The sequence below is a fragment of the Mytilus edulis genome, chromosome 10 (genome assembly GCF_963676685.1).
Source record: "Mytilus edulis chromosome 10, xbMytEdul2.2, whole genome shotgun sequence".
Taxonomy (NCBI): domain Eukaryota; kingdom Metazoa; phylum Mollusca; class Bivalvia; order Mytilida; family Mytilidae; genus Mytilus; species Mytilus edulis.
The window spans coordinates 33,371,949-33,394,981 of NC_092353.1; the positions used below are offsets into that span (position 1 = coordinate 33,371,949).

The 23,033-nt window shown below is 31.7% G+C and overlaps 2 protein-coding genes across 5 annotated transcripts in view; one reads left to right on the top strand and one right to left on the bottom strand.

Annotated features, from left to right (window-relative positions):
- Window positions 1-2,641: 2,641 nt before the first annotated feature.
- LOC139490968 (histone deacetylase complex subunit SAP18-like) lies at window positions 2,642-7,824 on the bottom strand. The gene is made up of 3 exons (XM_071278135.1): window positions 7,657-7,824; window positions 4,144-4,250; window positions 2,642-3,551 (listed from the first exon to the last, which is right to left on the bottom strand). The coding sequence occupies exons 1-3, from the start codon at window positions 7,720-7,722 to the stop codon at window positions 3,272-3,274; spliced, it is 453 nt and encodes a 150-aa protein (XP_071134236.1). The 5' UTR covers window positions 7,723-7,824; the 3' UTR covers window positions 2,642-3,271.
- A 288-nt stretch (window positions 7,825-8,112) lies between these two features.
- Window positions 8,113-23,033, top strand: part of LOC139490969 (excitatory amino acid transporter-like) — a 71,691-nt gene continuing 56,770 nt past the window's right edge. Inside the window, exons 1-5 of one of the 4 annotated variants that reach the window (XM_071278137.1) lie at window positions 8,113-8,224; window positions 9,896-9,952; window positions 10,360-10,471; window positions 12,137-12,224; window positions 17,811-17,863. The gene's annotated coding sequence lies outside the window, so the exon portion shown is untranslated. Of the gene's footprint in view, window positions 8,225-9,895; window positions 9,953-10,359; window positions 10,472-12,136; window positions 12,225-12,400; window positions 12,545-17,582; window positions 17,864-23,033 lie in introns of those variants that run through there. The other 3 variants (XM_071278138.1, XM_071278140.1, XM_071278139.1) reach the window with 3 other exon arrangements.

A 23,033-nucleotide genomic window follows, 5' to 3' on the forward strand; every position in this document is an offset into this window, starting at 1 on the left:
TAATATAAAATTATAAGAAAGAAATAAACATTACACAAAAATCTAACTTTTTTGTAAGTGGTCACTGAACAATGAAAATGAGGTCAAGAACAATGGACATATGACAGACTGAAACTTAGTAACATAAAGCTTCTATATACAAAGAATAAGCATCCACGTCTTCCAACTTCTAAAATATAAAGCTTTTAAGAAGTGAACTAACGCCGCTGCAGCCACCAGATCACTATCCCTTTGTAGAGCTTTCTGTGACAGAAGTTATAGGCTCAACATTCAGGAGTTTGATGTGTGCATTTTTCACAAAGTCAATGTAGTATTTGCTTTGAGATATTATTGTGTCTGAGAGACACAGAATTTAGTGTTGTGGGGGCATTAAAAAGTAAAATACACAATAAAATACAGACAGCTCAGCTACCAAAAAGATGACCACCAACTATGTTTGAATGAGGGAATAAAACATGGCACACAATTTGGAAAGTGTAGTAAATGTACTGTAATAGTAAAACTAAAATAAGCTACCATTTAATTCCTCTGACAATCTCCTCAAGGATTTCTACACAGAAGATGAATTATCAACAAGATCAACTGTAAGTTTTTTTAAGAAAGAGTAACTAGAAATGGGCTTAAAATGACATCTTATTAAAGATCTGCTGATATTGTTGGGATGAGTTGATACAGACATTTTTTGGTTTGTTCATGGTCATTAGTATATATAGGCCACACATAAAAGATGTTTTGTGATGGACATATTTTTTGTCCAGTTGCTACATATTGTAAGTCATACATGTAGTATTTCGGTAAACTGGGAATATGTATACTGTGGATTCATTAATATTTATTGGATACCAATTTTCAAGGATTTCGTTGGTACTGGGGACCACTAATCTTAATGTTCAATGAATTACAATTTTTTTTAAGGAATATATGCAGATTTTGCCCAAACCACCAAATTATATATCAACCAAATACAATTTTTCCTCAATCCACAAAAATTGGTACCATTGAAAAACCAGGTGCTCTGAAAGGGCACAGCTTTAAACGACCGCAGAAGTGGAACCCTGAACAGTTGGGGCAAGTATGGACACAACATTCAAGCTTGATACAGCTCTGAATTTAGATTGCGATCAAATTTTTGACATAATACGAGTTTCTGACACAAAACAAATGTCAAGATCTTACAAATCTATTGCGCAATATTGTGCAATTAAAGATTTCTTCTTTTAACTTTTCAAAAATTTAGAATTTGAGAAATTTGAAGAAAAAAAATTGTAAAACAATTACCACCCCCCCCCCCTCTTTTTTGGCAAAATCCAAAACCTGACATTTCTTTATACATAATATACAAGTAGTGTAAGAGAGGTAAATCCCCAAAAAAATACCCAACATTGTATGTTAAATGTTTGAGAATTACCTCCCTTACACTGCTTTTAAATTGTCTTAATTGTCCATTGACCAGAAATACCTAGTTTTTACGATTTTTTGCCCCTAATTCCGAAACATTTCAAGCCATAACCCCCCTAAAGTCAATACTTACCATTCCTTCATGGCATGGAAACTTGTGGTTTAATTTCAGAGAGATTCATACACTTAAACATAAGTTATTTTTTGAAAACTACAAAAATGATTATTTTAGGCCCCCCTTTTTGGTCCCTAATCCCTTAACTATTGGGGCCATGACCCCAAATATCAATCCCAACCTTCCTTTAGTGGTATTGAACCTTCTTGTAAAAAAAATATAGAGATCCATACTCTTAAACACAAGTTATTGTCTGTAAACTAGAGATACTATAGAGATCCATACACTTAAACAAAAGTTATTGTCTGTAAACTAGAGAAATGCTTTTTTTTGGCCCCTTATTCCTACATATTTGGAAAAATTACCCCAAACTGATTCCCAGCCTACCTTGTGTTATATGGAAACTTGTGGTACAATGTCAGAGAGATCAATACAGTTACACATAAGTTATTGTCTTGAAACTAGAAAAATGCTTGTTTTTGGCCCTTAATTTCTAGACCGTTTGCCCAATAACCCCTTAAAATAAATCCCAACCTTCTACTTATGGTATTAAACATTGTGGTACAATTACAGAACAATTGAAATACTAATACACAACTTTTTGCCCTGAAACTAGATAAATGCTATTTTTGGCCCCTTTGGGACCATAACCCCCAAAATACATCCCAAGCTTCCTTTTGTGGTTATAAACATTGTCTTAAATATTTTTTTATTTCTTTTTCTTTTTTAGTTATTATCCTGAAACAATCCGTCTTCGGACAACGCTGACGACGTGATACCAAAATACGACCATTTTTTTTTTATTTTTGCGGTCGTATAAAAATGAATCCACAGTATATTATCACATGAAATATTCTTGACTCTACCGTGATACTAACAGGCCTTAATACATCTTCTGGGTCATAAAAATGAAACAATTTAAAAATGGAACTTTTATTTGTACAATGTAAAATGATTTAATGAAAATTGATTCAGGTGCTCAAATGAACAATCAGATGAGTTATTGAAACCATGATGAAAGAATGTTTACTCAGGGCTATTCCAGAAAAAAAATTATTGATTATAATGTTGAAGGGGGACAAAAGTTCAAATTTCTATGTAGTACAAAATTGCACTGTATTTTATCAATATGTGTTGGTGGTTCCCCTAAGTTTCCTAGGCATCCTTCACCCAGGATACACATTTTTTTCTGGAATAGCCTGTATATTCATACAATAGTAGTTCTAGTTTAAAAGATTTATTTCATTATTCTTTTTACATTACCATGCTTTATATCTATTAAAATAGATGAAGAAAAAGGCTTATAAAAATAGTGTCATGCATGTACATGTATCTTAGAATTGAATGTTGCATGTCAGTACATGATTGTTTAGAACACTTTTTGTCATTTTGTCCAGCCTCCAGGGTATACACATTTTTCTTTTATTACCACATCAGCACAATTTTACATGAAGGAAAACAAACCCAAAAAAACAAAAAAATAAATTGCTTGAAATTCCATTTTCAACAACGATATGTACTTTGTGATCTTTCATCAATTTATGTAACTTAATTACATTAATAATAATTTGAGTAAACCACAATTAAAAAGAAATATATGATATATAAAAGTTTTTTTCAACCATTGTACATTGAAAGTTTCAACTCCTTGCTATACATTTCTGCTGCCTCTCTCTGATTAGACTATTTTCACTGTTGAGAGTTCATTTTCAACTTTAGTCAATTCATAAATTCAAGCACATAACATTTTCATTAAATTCAAAATGGCCGTCCACCTCTTCTCATGGGAAGACCACTTCTTGGTGGTGTTACTGCTATGTCAATATAATCTCCTGTCTGAAATCTTTTGGAGGCTAAAGTAACATTATCATCTTGACCTCGATGACCTGAACAGGTTGTACCGATTTCTCGTAGCCTGTACACTGGAGTTCTTAAATCTGGATACACTATGCCAAAATCAAAAAATGTTCCTTTCCTTCTAGAATCTGGATTTACTTCTTTTACTAAACTTGTTAATTCCTTCAATGTTGCATCTTTCCTGAAAATATTTATGTAAAATTGTTACTGTAAGAATACTTTATCAATGAAGTTCAGCATTTAAAAAATACCAAACTTCGTGTACATGTTTTGTTATAATTCTTTCTTTAATTTTTTTCTTCTACAATGATTCTAATACATGTAGCTCTAGCCAGGAGGGAATTTTTCAACTTGCTAAGGCAAATTTGACCTAAAATGGATTTGCCTTATTTCATTTATGTCGTTTCAGGGTTTTATCCTCAAATCTAATAATGTATTAAGCTTACTACAGTATATATGCATTTCACCTTTACTCTTTGTTCAACATGTCCAAGTAATCATTGGTAATACAGTGAACACAGTTTTCCTCTTTCATTGTCTTTGATCTTCATAGATATTTATATCTCATTGGCAATCATATTTTATATTACATCTCCTTATTTTGATATTGCCGTTCATCTGTAAATTTAAGCAAAACTTGATTTATATTAGAACATGCTTGCAGAAGCATGTAAGGATATAACAACAATGGAAAACAGTTTTAAAAAATAGCAATTTTGGCAAAAAATGATTGGTAAAAAAACAAATCTATTTTACACTCAAATAAAACTTACCATGTATAAATTTGAAGTTCATTACTTGGTGTCTGTCCTCTCTGGAAATCACCTAACTGATGGTGTCTACCCTGATTACAAAATACTCTCAGTAACAAAGGACATGTCTGAAATGACAAGAAAGTTATTACTTATCATTGAAGAAACAACAAACCTAATTTTCTGTTTGTAACTGTGTTTTCCATTTTTTGTGAATTGGCTTAAATGTAATGTCCCAGAAAGCATTTGTTTAGAATGCATCCTTCATGTACATTGTACACACCCAAAAGTTTATACAAAAATTATTCAACAAAAAATTGTGAATACAACACAAGAAAGAAAGGCACTTTTTTAAGAAAACAATGACAACAAATGAGGCCCCTCATGGGGGGGGGGGGGGGTCCTAGTAATCACATAATCACCATTTTTTTGCCAATATAATCACATAATCATTAAATATTTCCTTATCTTTAGTAATCAAATAATCATAAACTAAAAATACAGTCCTAGGTAATCAAATAATCATGAAATATTTGGCTTAATAATCAAATAATCATTAAAAAAACGGCCAAGTAATCACATAATCAAAAACCCCATGAGGGCCCTCACAAATATTTATCATGTTTATAGTACTACAAGTACACTAACCAAAACTTGATTTAGATTTATTCAACACAAATTTTTTTGTCAGAATGTCACTTTATTTTGAACAATTGAAAAAAACATATTCATAGCAAAACACTTTACCAAAACATAATTAAGATTTATTCAACGCAAAAAACATTTTCAAAATGTCAATTTATCATATTTATTAGGAAAGGAAGAAAAAAAATATTTATAGCTTTTAGCAAAACACCTAATGGCTATTTGTCTGCAATTACTTGACATAAATATTTGACACCACATTTGGAAAAGTGATTGTTATATGGTGTCAAGGTCAAGAGGCGCAAATTCTAAGGTCAAGCAGTGCAGAATTCCAAATATCAATAAATTGTTTTAGACACTAACCAAAACTAAATTACAAAATTTTTAAACACAAAACCAATAAAAAGGATGCCAATGTGTATTGTGCAAAAGTGAAAGAGGGCAAACATGGAGTCAGCGCCTGGTTAAATGGGCACCTAGTCAGGTTTTGAGGTGAAAACACAGTCATTTTCGGTAGGTCTTTTCACCACTGAACACCCCAAAAATGTATTTTATCATTATAAATGTGATCTCAAAAAATTATTTAAGTTATTTTTTCAACAAATCATAAGATTAAGGGACCAAATATCTACATAGAACAGAAAAGGAGAGTCTATAACACCACACTTTTTGAACTCTGCAGACCACAAATATATTTTTTTTTCTCCATTTTTTCCCTTCTATGACTATGTCTTCAATAAAATATTTAATAGAAACAAATATCAAAATATAACTGATGAAATAGATCAAGGATACTTGAACTGATTACTATTAAATTATAAATGTATTTGTATTTTATTATTTATACTGTACACACACCGTGAATCCGGAAAAAATTATGCATCCGGAGACCTTTTTCTTTATATTGATTTTAGACTTTAACATACAAATAATGCTCATGAAACTCTTAATATTGATGAAAATAAACGTAATTTGAATTATTTTATCATTTTATTGTAATGCAGGTTTGAAATGGCCATAATTAGAAAAATGACGTTTGTGTACAATACTTTTCAATAACAATGGAAACTTATCTTTAGAAATGATTGTTATTTAAGGTTCATCATAACAAACGGACAAATATGGCTGTATTTACATGCCAAAAATTTCTCTGAGTACAGACTTACCTGTGAAGTTGGAAAAGTTTTAATGCCTGGCATCCACTAGATATAATAAAGTTAAATGCATTTTGTGTTTCAGAAAGATAAAGTCTCTTTTGGAATATGATGGGCATTCTTTTTTCCTTCATGCAAAAGGTCTGAAAATTATCTAAGTTGTGGTACAACTATGAGATGCTCCCTCAGGTAAAAAACCGGTTTGTATTGTTTTGATTGTCCTTAATTTACATGGACAAGAGGTATCTTCACAACTACAGGTGAGTTAAAGAGTTCATATGAGTCAGTGAGTGGACAGTATCAAAGTAATTCAGGTGTTTGTTTATTTTTACACCTTCTGCAGAAAGGGAAAAAAAATGCCCAGCAAAAACCAAAAAAAGATTTTATCTTTCTTTAACACAAAATGCATTTAACTTTTATATATCTAGTGGATGCTAGGCATTAAAACTTTCCAAACAGCAAAGGTAAGTCTGTACACAGAGTAGTTTTTGAGGTGAAAATACGGCCATATTTGTCCATTTGATATGATGAACCTTAAAAGAGTAGGGAAAACGTATTCTGCACTAATTTTGAACGCTGGTAATAGCGTAGTGATGTCAATGTGGAGTTTTCTCATGTGATAAGTACAAACACATATAACGAACGAACCAACATAATTTGCAACAAGATGACTGATAATTTGTAGACTACGGTAGGATATTTACATTTTTGTGCTAATAAACATGATAAATATTGTGCTTTTTTTATTGTCCAAATCTTTACAAATACTTATAGCTATCTAAACGTATTGGTGTGGATAGTAAATCACACATACAAATGTAATTAGATAGAGTGTGAGTTCGTGGTCTAGTGGTTAAGACCGATGGCTACAGTGCTGAAGGTCTCAAGTTCGATTCTCACTCGGGGTGCTAAAAATATCAGTACATCAGAAGGGTAATTTTCACCCTCTCACACACATCTCTGGTACCCAGACCGGAGTTTAAACTAGAATGGGTACTTAGGGGGCCGTGGTGTAGTGGTTAGTGCATCGGACTACTAACACAAAGGTTCCTGGTTCGATTCCCGTTTGGGATGAAAATTTTAGGAACTCAATTTTCGGCTCTCCCTTGACACCATCTGCGAGTATGGTCTTGAGGAAACGATGATAGTCCGTCGGAAGGGGACGATAAATGGCTGACCCGTGTTAAGAGAGAGCCATATCTCTTGCACGTTAAAGACACCCTTGTAGATTTCGAAAAAGAGTAGGCTAATGCCGCTACAAGGCAGCACTTGCACCCGCAAAGTGGAAAGGGATTAATATAAGTTGCAAAACTTGTTTCCCAATCCACTATAAATAAATATGTTTAAACTAAAGGGGGCCTCGGTTGGTCAAAGGTGTCCCCCCTACTTTGACCTGGAGATCAATCTTCTGATATCTCTCTGGTTTGTCTGTTTCCACCGAGTGGCCCCGGTGGTTCTCTCCGAGTACTTCGGCTTCCTCCACAATAATAACAGACTTCCCTGTGTCTTACACGCTCCCTTGGGCGGTGTTGGGTGGGGATTGTTCTGGTGGTGGGATAATATTGTAAAGGACACATCTCCATTAATCCTTAGGGAGTGTACATGGATCCGCTGTACCCTTGCAGTCAATCAAGGGGTGCGTCTAAATTGGCGGAATCTCGAGTACATACATACATAGAAACAAGTGCCTGTGCAAAAGGGACATAATTTTTTGGAACTTGCTGTGCTTTTATACCTTTTCTCTGTCTACTGGAGCTTCTGTCTCCTTCGGCTGTTCTTCCACAACGGATTCGACAGGCATTTTAAACTTTAAATACTATATTGCCTCTGAATTAAAAATAAACAGTTATTGTTCAAACCGGCAAGCTTTTTTTACAAGGGGAAACAACTTTTGTATGACGACAGTGCAGTGTTCATTACGTTACAGATATTGAGAAGTATGCCAAAGATAAATTCACTCTCTGGTTTTGTTAAGCAATTGATTTTAATCAAATCCATTGAAAAAAAATATTCAGAGAAAATCACAACCAAACAAAAATAAATAATTAGAAATAAATTATCAGGTTTAGAAATAAACTCAATCTAGACTCAGTTTCAACACTTTACTGTAAAATATTTGAAAGGGAAGTTACTCTAAATCCCGCGAAATTTATGAAGTAATCACTAACAGTACATTTAAAAAAAGACATACTAGATCATAACAGATTACAAGATTAGTCATAAAAAGTAACTTTTGTGGTTAGTGATCATTAGTGAAAAGTTGACACAAAAGGCGTAATGAAACTGTCATGAATTAATTAAGGGTAATACAGAACTTTTACAACAAGGAGTTATGAGGGGGAGGACAGGGAGAAAGGGGGTAGGAGGAATCTGGGTCCGTTCGCGCCCATTCACGTTCGCACCAACTAATGTTCGCCCCCTTTCACTTTCGCACCCTACATGTTCGCACCCAAAGTCTGTTAGCACCCTACATGTTCGCGCCCAATTTTAATTGGTTTTGTGTTTGATAACTTTGTAATCAAATTTTTGTCAAGTGTATTCTAATAAGTATAATTGTTGTCATCGTCTCAAAATAAAGTGAGACAGCATTTTGTTTGTGTTGATCAAATCTTAATCCTGTTTTGGATAGTGTATTGTTAAAAAAATTAATAATCCTTTCTAAATAAAGTGGGATTCTGTCAACGTTTTATTTTGTGCTGAATAACTCTTAATCATGTTTTGGTTAGTGTATTGCTGTAACTTTTGTTTCAAGTTGACTTGTTTTAAAATGAAAGGAGATTCTGACTACGTTTTTTTCTTCTGTGTTGAATAAATGTTATCATGTTTTGGTTATATAAATAGTGTATTGCTATATTTAATTGTGTGATTGTTTCAGGTCAAAGGGACCAAGCTGTTAAAAACAATTATCCGTTTTGTGTTTTTCATTTAAAATCTTCAAAGTTTTACTCATATTAAGCTATAAAAACATTCAGTATTTACACCAAAGCAACTTTAAACAACAATCATAATTTTCCAATTATTCAACTGGAATGTGAATTAAAATTGGGCGCGAATGTGTAGAGTGCGAATGGACCTTGGGTGCGAACGTGCGAGGTGCGAACGTGTAGGATGCGAAAGTGTTTTGGGCGCGAACGGACCTGATACCGGGTAGGAGAAAGGAGAAACGGGGTGGGAGAAAGGAGAAAGGGGGTAGGAGAAAGGAGAGGAAGGCTGGGAGAAAGGAGAAAAAATAAAATATCTCTCCTTTTAAAAAATGATCTAATATTTCAAGAAAAAATATCTCAAAAGGAGATGTTTTATTCTAATGGGAGAAAGGAGAACGGGGGTAGGAGAATGGAGAAGAGGGGTGGGAGAAGGGAGAAGGGTACCCCCTGTCCTCCCCCTCAGTTATTAGAAAAAAACAAAAAAACAAAAAAACTGAGAAAATAACAAGTATTTGACATAACAAAAATTTATAAATAAATTATTCTGAAAAAAAACTAACCAGGCATGTGCCTGAAAGTAAACATGGTTTTTTGTAACTGAAGAAGAAGGAAAAGATCCTTTAAATTTAAACTGAGACTACTATGATCATTATAATTATTATACAGTTGAGGGCTATTTTGAGAGGAGTAAAAAATTGGGAGGATTGGAAGACTTGGCTAGAAAAATATAATCCTGATCTTGAATCTTTTGAAAATAGCTATTGTGACCCTGTTACCGAATAACAAAAATGGGTTATTCCTCTTGATTTAACATGAATGCTATTGAAAATCTGTATTTTTGAAACTGAGTATTCAGTGCCAAAACATATTCATAGAGTGCAAAAAATGTTGAAAAAAAAGAACATCTGATTGTCCTTTATTTTGCCAAGTGAACAATCAAGGCTTTTATGAGCCTCTTGTTCTTTAGTCGTTTACAATATTCATTTTAGTGTTAAAGAATATGATGAGAAATAGATAGAATTAATGATAAATGTATATTTTTGTTTGCAGGAATTCCTTAGTGAGATGGACTGAAGGAGTTATTGTCAAAAAACACAAAACTGTTAGGTAAATATTTTGTAAAATTAAACTCATATATATGACACAACAGTCTGATTAGTCCTGATTAGAACCAGCCCCCACTATTTACTTGTTTCCACTAACGCAAGTGGATAGTGTGGGCTGGTTTTAATCAGACTGATGACACAAGATAACATGTATGGTCTGCACTTCTGTAAATATAAATTAAACCATGATAATACCCATAGGATCTCCTTTTATGGCTAAAACTGTAGTTTCCTAACCAAGTATATCCTGAAATGAAAAGTTGAGATGCACTGTTATCAATGATTATTATTTGCACATGTCTCATAGGGCTGTGCGGCATAATTAAGATATGTATATATGCATTGAATATCTAAGGGTTTAAACTTATACTTGAATTCTGTTCTTAAAGTCTCTCCCTTTACTTTCAGTCTTCCTGAAAATTCAATTTGACTGGTATCTAACTGTAACACTAAGACATAAACATGTCAAATTTTCAAGTTGTGTCTCAATGAGATGAAACATGAAGAAGGAATCCAGAAGGTAAACAGAACAAAATACCTATATAATCTTTCAAAATGGGCATGGTTTGTAAATCAGCTATTTTTACTAAGTGCAAACTTATATAAGCTATATTTCTGTACATATTCTGTACAAACCACATCAAGATTATTCAAAATGCAAACTAGACATTTTATCAATGAAACTAAAAGTATAATACCAGAGTAAATATTTTTATCACTTATGATAGTATTTGTTCCAAATTTAGCATGATGGACTAACATTATGGTATATATACATAGTTGGTTATATATTTGAATGTCATTGTGATATTTGTAGTTATTTGGTTTAATTTGTTTGAGGATCTAAATGGGAGATTCGTGTTATGTGTTCTGATGCCCTCTTTAAATAATGTATAAACTACTACTGAGTACTCTATTACAAATGTTTTATAAAGTTAAACTATGCTAATTAGAAAAATTGACCTCCCCTTTTTCTGAATATAAAAAGACCTGCTAGGTTTTATCTGATGACCTCAAATGTTTGTTGAATAGACTACTTTCGAGTTATGTCCTCCACAGGAAAAGTTTGTCAATTTTGTGCATCTTTATTACGTCATTTACCAGATAGAAGGAAGTGCCTGTATCCCTGCTCTCTTCAAGTTTATCTAGAATCTTTGTGATTGTCATTATGCAGGATAACCTAGAAATAATGTTTGTTCTTTTTAACATTGTTACTTAATCACAATTTCCTAATGACAGCAGTGCTGAATCTTAATTAAAAGAATTTAATTTGCCTAAAAATTCATGCAAAGACGTTTTATATTTTGATGGAAATGCAATAAACATGAAATTTGTCTATTTGGCAGCAAAAAGGGGATTTCTAGTGTTTTGATTCCCTAACTTTGGGAGCAAACATACATGCTTGCTTATCCTTATTTTTATCAACATGTGACATCCCTTCAATACAGTCAAGTGGTTTATTGTATACCAAGCTTAATCTGTGTGTTTATAATCACTAAATTATAATCATATATTCTTAAATCTCATAAATTTTCAAAAATATATTTAAAAACCAGTGTTAGGTTTCAAAAATATTTTAACCATTATAAGGCTAAGTTGTAGTTGCTACTGATTTTAAGGATATTGGGGTTTATCAGGGTTGGAAAATCACCTTTTTTGACAGTGAGCTTTAAACATGTAATGCAGACCCCCTTAAACCATAGAACTGATTATCAATTACCACCTAATGTAAAACGATACTTCATTTTGCCTTGAACATCACTTTTTATTGGCCTTTCTGAATCTGACCAAAATGGCTATTTTCTATGTATGCATAAATTAACATTATATTTATTTGAAAATTAACACATTTTTTTAGATAATAAACTGTATTACCATATTGAACAATGTTGTAAAATGTAAATGTTTTATTTTTAACAATAATGATACTTTTAATTTTAAATGTTCATTGTTACTTTTTTTTAACAGGTTATATAATCTTACTTGTAATTTGAATAAAAGTGTCTTTTCACTATCGGTAGATTTATCGATATTTGTCTTTCTGAGGTATTCAGGGAATTGTATTTTATTGTTGAAAAAAAACTTTCATCAATACCATGGTGATTTGAATGTAAAATTGTTAATAGCAGAGCTGTGCATCTATTATAGGAAAATTGTATAGCTGTTTAGTTGTCTATTGTAACAGGGACAGCCCTTTATCATGCATCAGCAAACATAAAGCTGTTTTTAGGCGGCAACATCGCTTTTCAAAAGAAGATTGGACAAAATAAACGGTGAGTATTATTTGTTTTTGATTTTTATCAATAGATTGTTATTATGATCATATTTGATTTTTAAAAAAAAGTAATAATAATTTAAAGGTAATGGAATTGCTTGTATAGGTAAGCTGTTTAAATGTTTCAGTAAATAATGCTATAAAGAATTAAACTTTTACTATCTGATTTGATAGCATTTTGATGCACCCCAAAAATGATCAAGTTTAAATGTTATTTAAAATTTTAGAGAATATTTTCATTCAAGCAGATGAAAGTTAAAAATTGAGTTGCACTTTCATGTAAAGCATATATTTATTTGGGAAAGTTATATCAGATTGGTGAGTTCTTTATTTACAAAAGGTAATTTATGTATTTGTAATTTCTGTCCTTATAAGCATTAAAGCATCTTTCAAGACAACATCTTGTAAGTTGTATTTTATGTCTTGAGATTTCTATCATGTATGAGACTCATAATTTAGCATTTTTCGATATTGCTATTTATTAGTATCCTAACAAAAGAACCATGTTTTTCTAATGATTAAAACGATTCTCTCAGATTTATTGAGGCTTTTTAACTTTTGGAATATTTGCTCCTGTAAAAATAAAAAAATCTTAATGATCTTTGAACTAGAAAGAATGGAGGGACAGTTGCTATATATTCATTATCCACAGTCCATCATCCTCATTTGGTATATTTTATAAAAATCTCTGAAACTACTAAAGCCAACTGGAACCAAAATCCTTGTGTTATCCATTGACCCACCTGCAAACCAAAATGGTTGATATTGTTATCATCCTGAACATGGATGAAATATTTGCTACTGGACATTAAGCAACCAACAATCAATCAGATATTGTTAAGATCGCACTTATGTGTTATTTTCAAGTTTAAATAAAAATAAGGAGACATATTTTTTTAATGAGCCTATCATTTGAATACATGTTTTGAAGGGTTCTGTTTATATAATAAAGAACTTCAAAATTCTGGTAATTAATTCTCATGGGGCATATCCTAGAAATTAGGATAGTTGGCAGGTCTGCATCTTGATATCCAAATACAATGTATAGCAACTACACCAAGCTTCTTGACATAAGAAACTCAGCTTCATCTGGCTATGTCAAACCATTTGATACTTATTCAGGTTCTAAGATGTTCTACTTCTCCTGTGTGGCAAAAAATTGTGTCTTAAAATGGTATGCACAAAAATATAACTTTTGTCATAATAATTTTTTCTTGGCAACTTCTTTGGATTTATTATTATTCAATGGATACCAATTTTTGTGGATATTGTTAGTACACTGTGAACCACGAATTTCAATATATTTAACAATTTGTACATGTTCTAATTGTATTACTATTTAGAGGATGGCAAAACCACAAAATCAAATATCCAAAAAAATTCAAGTTTTCCTCAATCCACAAAAATTTATACCCACGAAAATAAATGAATCCACAGTACTAGTCATAACATCATAAGCTTGTGTATAGTAAGCAAGCATAAGCTAATAGCTCATAGCACATTTTGTTGATTATGATAAGGGGCCTGATAAGTTTGTAATATTTTTTAGATATGATAATTCTAGCAGATATGTCAATTAATATGTGAGCAGTGTCATATGACTTTGATCCAATCAAAACACATCAGTGATCAGTCATTTTCAACTAAGAGCTACAAAATTTATCATCTGAATTGATCTAAAAAAGTTCAATTTCTTTTGACAGATGTCAAATCTCTTTCATGCTTCAGAGTTTAGTTAAAAGATTTTTAATAAGGCTTTTTTCTCAATACTTTTACATCATGCAATATTTGGTAGAATTTGACTTCATTTTCTTGCCGTAGTGGTCATAGTCAGAAAGGATAACTGCTCACCTGGGTTTAAACCCACAATTGCAGGCTAGTGGTCACTGTAAATTATCTACTTAGACCACTTAGCCAAAAGAGTATCCTTGTAAGATGATATTTGAGTTTTGTTTCCAGTGGTTAGTATTTTTATGGCCCACCACTAAGTGGTTGGGTCCAAATAGTTTTTCCTTGTCTGTCATTCTGTCATTCGGTAACATAACAGTTATACAGATTTTTTTCCAAACAACTTCACATATTGAAAATCAGCTCAATCGATCTGAGCAATCGGTAACATAACAGTTATATATACAGATTGTTTTCCTAAACATCTTGCTCAGATCGATTGAGCTGATTTTCAATGTGAGAGTAATATGTTGAGTTGATACAGATAAAATGTACATTTTATTCTGCTGTCTGATTTTATCACCCTTTCATTATCAAATTTTCACTCCTGAAAAATGGCATCAAGCTTTTATTCGTGAGCAGGGTCATTCATATGATTCTAGCACATCCATTTGCAATTATTTCATTTAAGACTATCAAAGTACTTGGAACTCTGCAAATGTAATTGTATTTGCATATGCATCTGTCAATATTTTTTCTGCAATAATCTTTTTAGACTTCAAAAGTATATTGTAAAAATATATATTGAAAATCAATGTAATCTTCATTTCCATTCCAAAGAAAAACTATCTGACATTGAATACACTTTATAAAGACCAGATAATATTTACATATAACGATTAACAACAAACTACAGAATATAGTGCCTTCATGTTTTAGAGGCTTGATTTGTAGGTTGATTTATGTGTAATTTGACTTATGTGTTAGTTGAAGCAGGCCTCAGGGTGTGAGAGTTTCTTGCTGCATTGCAGACCCATTGGTGGCCTTTGGCTGTTGAATGCTCTTTGGTCGGGTTGTTGTCTCTTTGACATATTCCCCATTTCCATTCTCAATTTTATATGTAAGGTGCCTTTATGTGTTTGGTGTCTGATTTCAATGTGCTGACAATATGCTACTTAACACCATGTGTTATCATAACCATCCATAATTAAAACAAATTGCAAGGTATTTTCATCATCTGGGAGTGATATCAATACTCTTATTTGCATTTTAAATTTTTTCCTGTGATGTTTTAAATTAATGATGGTATTGATTCTAAAAGATTTTTATGCTATTTGGTAGAGTAGTTTTCCAGCAGATTCAGTAGTTCCGTGTTAAGCTGCAGGACATATTAAAACTTAATTTCTTCAACATGGATAGACATCAAATTTGTCAATATCTCTTCACTGAGCTTAAGCAAGGTGTAAAATGTTTACAGAAATGATGGCAATCTATGTTGAAATGAGCACATGATAGAATTATATTGATTCTAGTAGAAATTTCAAAACTTTTATACCAGGAAAAGGACCATAAGATATGCCATTTTGATTTGACGAAGCAAAAATATTCTGATGTTGTAAATTTAGTTTCGATGTCAAGCTTAAATACCCGCCATGGGTTATTTATTGGAATAAAACTGGGCTAAAGTGTTTGCTTGTACTTTTTCAATTGAATCACCTTTAATAATAATACAAAACTGATACAATATGTTAATAGATCTTTTACAGTATCCAAATGTTTCAGATGAATGTTTCACATGGAGTAAGAAGGTTTACTGTTTACCATTAGAAAAAATAACCTATATACTGTGGATTTATTAATATTCGTTGGATACAAATTTTTGTGGATTTCGTGGGTACAGGGGAACCACAAATTTAATTGTTCAATGAATTACATATTTTCTAAAAGAATGAATGCAGATTTGCCAAAACCACGAAATTAAATATCCATGTTTATGCAAGTTTTCCTTAAACCACGAAAATTAGTATCCACAAAAATAAATGAATCCCCAGTAAGTCTGTTGTCTAGGATTGTAAAAGGTTACCTATTCTAGTTTGTTGTCCAAAGTAAGCAAATGCTATCTCTTTAAGTCTGTTTTCTAGTGTTATCAAAGGTAACCTATATAAGTATTTTCTAGCATAAGAAAGGGTTACCTTTATAAGTTTGTGTTGTTGTCCAGCATTAGATGTTTTCTAGTGTTATCAAAGGTAACCTATATAAGTATTTTCTAGCATAAGAAAGGGTTACCTTTATAAGTTTGTGTTGTTGTCCACCATTAAAACAGTTAACCTATAAAAGGGGCTAGTCTAGTTAAGAAAAGTTTACCCAAATAATTCTGTTGTCTAGGATTGTAAAAGGTTACATATTTTAGTTTGTTGTCCAAAGTAAGCAAAGACTATCTGTTAAAGTTTGTTTTCTAGCATTAGTAAAAGTAACCTATATAAGTCCATTGTCTAGCATTAGAAAGGGTTACCAGTACCTTCATGTATATATAAGTCCGGTTTCCACTCACTTTCTAGCATAAAAAAAGGGTTACCATTTTAAGTTATCTTTTCTATGACCTAATAAGACCCCAATGTTGAAATATTGTCTGCATTTTGATACATGAATAATTTGATTTAATTTGTTTAACTTTGACTAGAATGTTTGAACAAGACAGTACTTAAAAGGCTATTACAAAAGAAGTACATGTAAATTTTATTTTAAAGAAGTCAAGAAGCTTTAAACCATTGTTTGGGTAAATATCAAATTTAATCACAATAACTACATACAGTTAAAACTGTAAGGGACTTTACTTCAACCCAAGAGTCTTGTTTAATACAATACTTAGAAAATACTCTTCTGTTCAATAAATGTTAAAAAAATAATTGAATTTGATGGATAGAAGTCCCGTCTCATGTTAATGCCAAAAACCAATTCTTGAACCTTGGAAATCTTTTGTTAAGCATTTATGAAAGATCAGATGTAAACTGCCAGGACCCAATAATAATATTAACCCCTTCCTCAATGGATTTTGAAGAAGTATTATTAACTGCATTGTGAAAAAGATAATGAATTTAAGTCAGATATTCTATTCTTATGACTATCCTTTCCATATTGAATACAAATTGTATTTTGTCTGATGCAGACATTTCAAAGTCAAAACGTTTCAACTTAGGTACTACACATGTACAGCTGACCTTTAGAAAAGGCGTTATTATGGAGTAAAGGGGGTGGTGGCAAAAGGTGTCATTATGGTCTAAGGAAAGGGTTTAAAGGTCACATTTGACGGATTCTGGTCATTTTCTAACCATCAAATAAGAAGTTAAATGGTCAGCAGGACCCTATGGTGAGACAGCAAGACAGTTAGATAAGTTATGATATTGAAAACGTGGCAGCTTAGCATAGACATTGAAGAGTTTTCACTGGTACCCTTTCTACAATGTAACAAACAGGTAGTCAGTCAAGGTTACTAACACTACAGTAGGCAATTGGTCATGCAGTTGCATAATATAATTTTTTTTCTTAAATTATAACGAGGAAATAAATGTAATGCAATTTAAATGGAATATAAGACTACCTCTATGTATTAGTTCTCATTGTTTAAAACTTTGCAAAATATTTAAATCATCTTTAAGTCTTATAAAAAAAAAGAGGCCATTTACACTATTAATACATCATATTTTAAAATGACACTGAATTAAAACACAATAGCTAAAATTAGTTTGATTTTAAACTGCATTCATCTAGTCTTTGAATAGCAACCATGTACAAATTATCTGGTGATTAACTTCATTTAATGCTTGTATGTTGAATTAGCCTGAGGCTGGTATCTGATGTGAATGGCTGCTGAACGGTGACAATACCGACAGTAATTTGTTGTTTTAATTGATTTCAGAGGAAGACGTAGTTTTGTATCCTGTCAAAACCAAGCTTGACCCCTGTAGGAAGGTAGGACTTTTATCTTATTTTTTTTCAGAAATGGGAAGAAAAAAAATGGAAGGTAGTCCTTGAAAATTTAATGATTAAATTGCATGCTGGAAATTTTTGTTGTTGCATGAAATGATATTAGTTTAAGGCTAAACACTTAAAATGTTTTCTGTACATCAGTTGTCACTGAAATACAAGTACAATGGTGGGTGGCCTGTCACTTCTATAGTTAGTATTTTGTACAAAACTATTACTTAAGCCTACATTTGATTTTAAATGTTGATAAAAAGCTCTACTATATCCAGGATTTTTTTTGAAATATCATGTCATGGCTAATGACACAATGAATATATTATCACTTTAGTGACTGCTTAAAAAAGTTTGGGGGTGGGTCGTAAAAATTGCTGCAAGGTTTTTTTAATTGACATCAGTTTTATATATATCCTTATTGGTCAATCAATTTTTCAAAAATTAAGTTAAGAGAGAGGTAGGGGGTCAGTGAAAAAACTATATGAATAAAGTTTTTTTTATCCTACATTGAACTTTTGATGTCGTCCCTAAATAAAATGATCATCTTCTAACAACATCCTCTGGGAAATAGGTAACAACCTCGACTGGTAGAAATAAATGTAATCTTTTATTATTTGAAGCAGAAATAAAAATACTCTTTTACCTGTATTTGTCACAGTATAAACAAAAAAATAGTGTTTATGTTTATTTTTACAAGGAATCATCTATCATTGTTTCCCAGCCCACCATGAATAAATTATATGGAATAATACCCCACTTTATAACTGCTTTTATGTTATGGAATAGTTAAATAGACAGGATATAGAAATTACGATTTGGATCCACTGTTTACCCTGTGAATTACGCCACTTCAGTTTTGCTGTATCCGGCTGAATATACTATTCTTAACATTTAAAATGTTTGATGATAATAATTTGTTATTCATGCATGTTTTCAAAGTTCGATATTTCATCACATGGAAAAATGTCTTCATATTTATTTAAATAATTTATATCCTTTTTAATTACAAACAAATTTAATAAAAATGAGCATGAGATCTCTTATCGCTAACAAGTGGCATGCCAAAGTTGAGATTATGTAGAATAGTTTCAGTGACTTTCATTGGCCTTTTGACCTTTTGTTTTTAGTCCGAAAATATCATAAAACCCCTTATTAGTAAAACAGGGGTACTCATTGTGTCCTTTAGTTTGCACTATTGCGTGCCAGTCATCTTAGTTTTAGTTCATTTATATGTTTTGGAGTTTACTGTGACGTCCATTTTCACTGAACTAGTATACAATTTTATTTAGGGGCCAGCTGAGGACTGCCTCCGGATGGGGGATTTCCCGCTGCTTTGAAGACCCATTGGTGGCCTTTGGCTTTTATCTGCTCTTTAGTCAGGTTGTTGTCTTTTTGACATATTCCCTATTTCCATTCTCAATGTTATCTTGTATGTGCAATGTAACTGCTTCTGAACCAGTGGATTAAAATGAAACTCTATCATACATACTGCTCATGTTGTAATGTTTATAGTTTAATCTTGATGATCTTTGCTTTGATAAAGAGGGATGAATTTGTGAACTTTGATAAGTTTTTTTCTATAATAATTCTTTTCAGGTTATTGTAGTGTTTGATGTTTATCTAGTTTTAGATCTATATCTTGCATTTGTTTAGATTGATCAGGGATTACATTAAACCTCTCCCCAATTGTATAAAACTTTACAAAAGTGATTGACCCTTAGTATGAATGGTATCAGCACACCAATAGCACTTTAAAATGGCATCGTTATGTTAACAAATAAAATATAACATTTTAACCCTTTTTGATCAATACTCTGTTGAGAGGAAAACAAATAAAATGTTGCAGGAAAAAGACTTGATGGAATTTTATGAGTTTTTATCACAATTGACATGAATAATGCAAGACAATATTCCACTTGAAAACCTGACAGCAGTTGTTTTACCATTGATATGTAAAGGTTTTCAATTTTACCACTTTGCCATATAATATTGGGCATACTGTAAAATATGGTATGGTACGATGGTATGGTATGTGTTATGGTATGATGGTATGGTACGAATACCATCATACCATGGTATGCATGAATGGTACCATGGTATGGTATGATGGTATGGTACAAATTACTATACCATGGTACAAATTATTATACCATGGTATAAAGCATGGTATGGTTTTTCAAAAGAGGAAATTTTGAAAAGTTAATAAACCTATTCTTAAACAGGATTTTATAAATTATCTGTTTTCTTTTCTTTCTTTTTTGAACTATTCCGAAACAAACTTTTTTTGCAAATTGAAATGGTACTTTATTTTTTCACAACTTCATTCAGGTGCTCTGGGTCAATGTAACTTATCAAAATTTCTATATCTACAGTTAATTGTTTTATCTTGGGACTGACCAGGAATTTAGCTGGTTGAGGAGTGGCCACTCCTGTTAACTTTGGAATAAACTATAAAAACCTAATATTGTATATTTATGTCAAATTGCTTTGAATCTACTGAAAATTGTTGTACTTGTTTAAACACGAGTAGATTTTCCTCTTGAAGAAGTGTTTTTATATTGTATGGTAACGGATAATATTGTTACATTTTCTCAATGAGAAAAGAGTCAGCTCTTGTAGATAAAATAAAGTCATGAAAATTAGGACAATACTGTTTAGTATAGTATTGAATTGGGAGGAATGATATGAAATTTACATAATGTCAAAGAATAATGGGATTTTTAAAAAAAATTTATAAAAAATTATATCATGAAATAAATGATGTAGATAATAGTTTTCAGTTTGATTTATTGAAATTATTTATAAAGTCCTTTTATGACTACTGCCTTGTAAGTCTTTTTTTAAGAGCTTGCCCCCAGTGTAGGAGGTCATGGGTTCCAAAGACATGCAACTTAGTATTTGATGTTTCTACATCAAGCACAATTCTATTTGGGTAAAGCTTTGAGATGGTGTAATGATATCTTGGTTTGGTGCAGCTTGTTCTGTTTTGAGTTCAAATGTTATAAATGTGACTTTATATAGATAAAGGAGGATGTGGTATGAGTGCCAATGAGGCAACTTTCCATCCAAATTACAATTTATAAAAGTAAACCATTATAGGTCAAGGTATGGCCTTCAACAAGGAGCATTGGCTCACCGAACAACAAGCTATAAAGGGCCCCAAAATTACTAGTGTAAAACCATTCAAACGGGAAAACCAACAGTCTAATCTATACAAAAAACGAGAAACAAGAAACACCACAGAACATTATTTGCTGTACATCCAGTGACAAAGATTTCCTACATGTTCAGGACAAGAACAAACCAACAACAAACACATTAGGAAGACTCTGTTTAAAATATAGTGGTTACGGTAACTGGAATGAAGGTCTGGAATTTGGACTGCTACTGGAAAATGAAGATGTATTGGATAGGAATAGAAATTTAGCCTTGCAACAGCTGACCAACAACTGCCCTCTCAAAAAAGTTATTGCAATGGTTCTCAGTGTGATGAGAGCATGCCATTTATAAAGTGAATCTCAACCATTAAATATTTGTATTTATTACAACAATAGAATATTTCTATTGATGGCAACATAAAATGTTTGTTGTGATTGCAAAAATAGAATTTCGAATGATGGCAACATGAAATGTTTTTGTGATGGCAACATAAAATGTTTGTTGTGATGGCAAAAATAGGACAAAATATAATGATGGCAACACAAAATGTTTGTTATGATGTGAATAATAGAGTGTTTCTAATGATGGCAACATAAAATTGTTGTAGTGAAGGCAACAGTAGAATATTTCTATGGATGGCAACAAAAAAATAATTGTTATGAATGTATAAACCTGTAAATTGATGATGGCAACCACAAAATAGTGTAGTGACAACAGCTAGATAATATTGGTGATGATGACATTTGAATCTTTTATACTTCTTCAAAATTACTTTATTTTATCAATTATTTTATAGAAACACCTGGTTTAAAGTCAAAGTCAACATTGTGTATTTATAGAATATTCTAATACACATTGTGTTCTATATGTATATTTTAATACACCTTTTGTTGTATATTATTCCAATACACCTTTTATTATGCTCTTACTGAATCTTTTCATTTCTTGAATAGAAAGTTTAAAATCAATAGTGAAATGAACAGCTTGCTCAGATTATAGGACTAAAAAGAGTCTTTTTACAGTATTAAATCAGATATTGTATTTAATGTTTCTCATTATTGAAAAAGTTGTTTTTATTCACTGATGACAATCAATATTTGTATTTGATACATGAATACTTGAGTTTAGATGTATCAGACAGAATTTAAAATTAGGAAGGTAAAAAATATTGAGAATTATTTTGTACTATAAATGTAATCAGAAACTATGTAAAGTTGTATAAAAATAAAATTTTAGAAAATTAAAGCAAAGGTTAAAACGTAATTTGCTTGAAATACAACCCTTTTCCGCAATGATAAAAAAAAGTTACAAAATTAATATTTGAGAGGAATTTTGAACAGAATTCCAAGTTTAAAGCATGTTCTGTCTTAACACTTTCTTGAATCAACAATTTATTACCTTTAGAATGTGCAGATGATTGAGTTTTAATTACTGTAATGTAATTTATAGTTAATCAGTAGTTGTTTTGCTTGTTGTACTTTTAACATGTTAGATATATAAAAAACCTAAACAATTGTGTAAATGTTTTCAAAAGGAGACCAAGTTACACCCTGACCACGGATTGATAATTGCCGTCTTTTCAGTTTTCCAGTTCAGAAATTTTTTGCGGCTCCGGTCATGCTCCAGTGATTTTCTATATAATCAACCATTTTTTTTTCCAGAAAAGGGAATACATACTTCAGTCTATTAGTTTAATTTATTTTCCTTCAAATAATTCAAATTACTGTAAAGATTGGTAGACATTTACCATTGCAAAATGTCAATTTATTTCTATGCCCTTGTACCATACCGAGGTAGATAAACATGTGTTTGGGTCTGGGTGTCTGTTCTCCTGTACTCACATCCAGCTGTCTTGTATGACGTTTAAGTTTTTATCAAGGTAGTTTACCATGAATTAGAAGTCACATCAACTTGGAACTTTGTAAACATAAAAAAGAAGATGTGGTATGATTGCCAATGAGACAACTCTACACAAGAGACCAAATGACACAGAAATTAACAA